Source organism: Centrocercus urophasianus, unplaced genomic scaffold, assembly GCF_019232065.1.
Source record: "Centrocercus urophasianus isolate 14NV4802_14NV808 unplaced genomic scaffold, USGS_Curo_1.0 seq_22, whole genome shotgun sequence".
Lineage (NCBI taxonomy): Eukaryota > Metazoa > Chordata > Aves > Galliformes > Phasianidae > Centrocercus > Centrocercus urophasianus.
This window is the reverse complement of record NW_024884778.1, coordinates 13,107,386-13,111,796: the sequence shown is the minus strand read 5'-3', so window position 1 is coordinate 13,111,796 and position 4,411 is coordinate 13,107,386. Positions and strand designations below refer to the sequence as shown.

The window sequence follows — 4,411 nt, the reverse complement described above, 5'->3', positions numbered from 1 at the left end:
GCATCCTAAATCGTTACATTTAGACTGGAAGCCTGGGGGGTCTGGTGGGAAGAATAACACATGCTGGAAAGAATTCCTTTTCATAACCTATACCATAAAAATTACCTTGCAAGGAAGACTTTCCACATTAACTTATTGGAGGGGAGGAGGTAGGGAGCACAGAGAATATTCAGATCATTGATACTTTACCAGCAGCTAATTAAATACATCTAATTTTTTAGCATCACCGACTTCAGATAACTGATTATACCTATGTTTAAAAGAAAAGAAAAAAGCCCCATGCAACCAAATCCTTCTCTATAGGTAAGAAATACACTCACTGATGGAGACTGCTAATTTTCAGCAATTCTAACCGATTCTGGCTGTATGGAGCAGCTCTTTCTTTCTACCAACATCACAAAATGCAAAAGGCTGAAGAGGAAACAAAAGTTAAACCAAACCATTTAAAAATTATAGTACTGTGACAGATTTTATTTCATTTTTATCAGAACTACATGCTTGCTACCACTAGGAACACACAGTCCTTATTTTTGTTTTTATTTTCCCTCTTTTTAACCTATATTAAATGCCAACCTAAAGCTTGCTGTGCCTTGGAGATCTGGCTCAGGAGTTAACTGCACGAATTTTTATTTAAATAGATAAGCACTTAAGTTTGAAAATTAGACAAATACAAGTGAACAGGAAAATTAAATTACAAATTCAGTTCATACAAATATGTCTTATTCTAAGCACTAAGTCCTGTTAATTAGCTCAGATCTTTTAAAAATTCTTAAAATACTTATGAAACATTATTTACAAAATATATAAATAAATCCTAGGGCACTTTTAAATTAACCAGTACAGCAATAAAAAAGTCACCTTTTTGTACTGTGTGTACTAAAAATGTTCTTGTTTATTGATCATATCCCAGTTGGCAGTATAAAACATTTGTTCACTTACATTAAAATGGGTTCAAATAGAAGTAAGGAAGGTATTGGTTTCAAAAGAAAACAAAACAATATTATAAATGCTTAAAATCAATGAGGCTTCTTAATGTTCTTCCCTGCACAGTTTTGCAGTCATTTTTAGAAGTCCCTTCTACAGTATTTGTCTTGTGAACAGGTCATCTCAAAATAGCAGAGACAAAGTTTTAGCAAAAGAAAATATTCAGAACGTTGCTCACACTTCACAAAGACCTTTTACCAGGAGGGAGAGGACAGTGAGCGGAATGTCAGTGGCCAGCACAAGCCTTTACAACATTTAACTTAAGAGGCAGCATTTATAGAACTAATCACAGACTATACACATCCTGCACTGAACAGCAATCAAGAGGACTGGAAAATATACATTTAGGAAAACAAGAGACCAATGGTTTTCCATTACCTTTGATAAAATTAATGCTTTTCTCCTTGTCTTTTTTTTTGTCTTTTAACCAGCATCAACACCACCAACAACTACAACTACCTTTTCCATTAACATAACATATGCCAGATAACTACTGTACGTGCGAAATGTACAATAAAAGGAGAGAAACCACTGAATTTCCTATGCAGACACATGAAAATATAAAGCCATACAGATTTCAAAGTGCCATGAATACCAAAATTCAAGTGATGGTTTATAGCATGTACAAAAGAAACTAAATGAAACTTGCTCTATGGGTTGTTGAGCCCTTCAGCTACATCTTCAGTTTCCCCTTTGGCTGCTTTGGCGAGAATTTCCATCCATTTCAGCTGCAGCTCTTCATCTTCTGCACTGAAATATATAGTTTGCTGGGACTGGCAGAGCTTAAAGACATGCTTCACTTCAAACTTCTCACCAGAACCTGGAAAACTGACTTCGTATCCCGGCAGAGGAATAGGACGTGGACCCCGTCCATCCTAAAAGAAGAGGAAAGGGAAAATGTAAAATTCCTACAACCAATTCTACTTGAAGACTTGAATACAGGTCCAGCAGTGTGGTTACTGGGGATTTTCACGTAACTCTACATAACCTCCACATTTTCTTTCCCTGAAAATCATTTCATTAGGTCCAGGCAATCGTGTCCAGCTCCAAATAGCTGCACGTAGTCCCTCTGGACCCTGTGGGACGTTTGAAAGTTTGGTTCAAGGATGACAAGTACACAGAGTTGAACACTGAGAGCCACAGTGACAACTGCCAGGGAAGAGACTGGGAAATAAAAGAGAATTTCAAATTTCAAATCAATCAGCGAATCTTCTCAACAGGTCTTGGGTTATTTATGACCCTTGTCAGGATTGCAAAGGAAAGTCAAAGCCCAGATTTTCTGCCATTCTTTAAAAGCGAGATTAACTCAGAGATGTAGGCAGCAATAAAGCTCTCTAACAGTCACATCCTGAGCATAAAGCAACTCCCCTGCTAAGCTGTATGCAGGTAGAGAGCAAGCAGCCTGTTTCACATCATGCCAGCACCTTCAATGTTAGGTCCCAAAACTCAAGTCAAACCAGTCAGACACAAAGCATCTGTAAGGAGACGTTGTCTTCTTGCAGCTACGTGTGTAGCAGCCTACTGAATATCTGCATCAGAGCTGACAACATTCTCCTCTTCCCATAATGAATACAGATGACTTTGTACATCTATAAGGAAGCCAGAGCCCTGAGAACAATAGCAATTAAAAATCTGTTTTCTAACACTCAGGCTAAAATAATGCATGTCTCACAACTGCTCACATCAATGCAAACAAAGACCTGCATGTACAACACATATTAAATCAGGAAACCTGAATTAATTTATTTATCTACCATTTCTTATTGTTATACAAAAATGTCAGGGCCATAAGCTTGAAGACCACACATTATCTGAGGAGGTTTAAGGCAGCTTCATGTCAATCACAGAAGAACTCAGCTCCTCTTCTAAGTGCTTTATTAGCATACAGTTTCTAGGTACTGCATACACAGAATTCAGAATTGGCACACACTGAGCAGACCTACACCTGGCTATATGGCACAGCCAAAGCAAGATGGTACAGGACAGCACTGTGGACACAAAATGCACAAAAGCACAAGCAACTTCCACCATGTCTGCTCTGCAGATCCTGTATTTAAGTTTTATGAAATAGACACTAAGCCTTACCACATGGCAAACTAGAATTTGCCCACGACAGTGAAAAATTACATTTGTGTAAGAGCAAACTGATGTTTGAAATGTACGTGTTGCACCTACCCAGCAGTGCAGACACAAATTAAACAGACTGCCTTTGCCCTTTTCTTAATATGATGTGCTTGTGACTTCCTATTTACCTGCCTGATCCACAAGGAAGGGATTTAAATAATTTCTTAGAAGTGCACTGCTGTCAGATAAGAGGTGAAGCACTCAGCCTCTGGGGGAAGGTCTGTTCCAGGCACCCTCAATACAGACATCTTTTCCTACACATCCTTTTGTATTGTACAAGCCCTCTTGCACTATCACACAGAGCAGCAGTTACCCTCTTTCATCTTTTCTGCTTTCAAGTAGGCTTACAAAATCCCTTTGGTTTCTACCTCCACTCCTTACCCACTTCTGACCTAACCTGAATCTTGCACAAATCATTGAAAGATCTGACTGGGTCACTGACCAAGACATACAGCTCTGCAGAACCACAAGAAAAGGACAGGCTTTGTTCTGTGCAGAACCAATTAAAGCTTCAACAAGGTCAACTAATGAGCCACAAAAAAAATCTCTGATTTAATAACCCCAAGCTCTACCAAAATCAGTTACTCCCTCATTCGCTAGGAGTAAACCACATTTAAGTGACAAACACAGGATTTTTCTTAGGGAGTTATAAAGCACTGTTTCCACTTGGATCAAGCACCTGGCTATGCCAGATTCCTGCTCTGCATTTCTCCAAAGTTAGCTGCTTCTCTAGCTAGCTGTGCTTCCTTAATTCTGCATTTCTCACTGACACAGAAGTTAGTATCAGTGCCTTGGAGCCAGCTGTCCACACAGGACAACAGGAGAAGAATGAGAAGCTCCAGTCAGGATCTGTGGAAAGAGCCCAGTAAAACCAGCCATCCTTAAGCCTGCGGTGGTTTGCGCTTACAAGCAAACTCCTATAATTCCAGTTGGATAAACATGACAAACAGCTGCACAAATCCAGTCCCTGTCTGAGGACAGATCAAATTGGTTTGACTTCCACACATAAATAAACTGTGAATTTTATCCTCATGCATAAAGCCCTGCACAAAATTTAAACTGTGAACAGCCAGGAGATTTACTCATTCTCTTGGAACAAGTGTATAAAGCAAAAGAACACAGCTCTTGCTATTTTAAAGCCTGAGAGTCATTCTGCTATTTGCATGAAATTCCTTCTGCAGCACACAGTGTGAACGCTGTCAGGGCCACCATTAGTGCAGCAGGAGTCCCAGGCTGGGTTTGGTTTATTCCTCCTTCCCAAGAGGCAACTTCCTTTTTTTTTTTTTTTTTTTTTTTTTTTTTT

At 39.2% G+C, this 4,411-nt stretch overlaps 1 protein-coding gene across 3 annotated transcripts in view; it reads right to left on the bottom strand.

Moving 5' to 3' along the window:
- Window positions 1–442: 442 nt before the first annotated feature.
- Window positions 443–4,411, bottom strand: part of FGD3 (FYVE, RhoGEF and PH domain containing 3) — an 88,018-nt gene continuing 84,049 nt past the window's right edge. For all 3 annotated transcript variants that reach the window (XM_042823212.1, XM_042823210.1, XM_042823211.1), the window contains exon 19: window positions 443–1,859. In XM_042823212.1, the coding sequence (XP_042679146.1) occupies window positions 1,635–1,859 (225 nt within the window). In that variant the 3' untranslated portion in view covers window positions 443–1,634. The remainder of the gene's footprint in view (window positions 1,860–4,411) is intronic.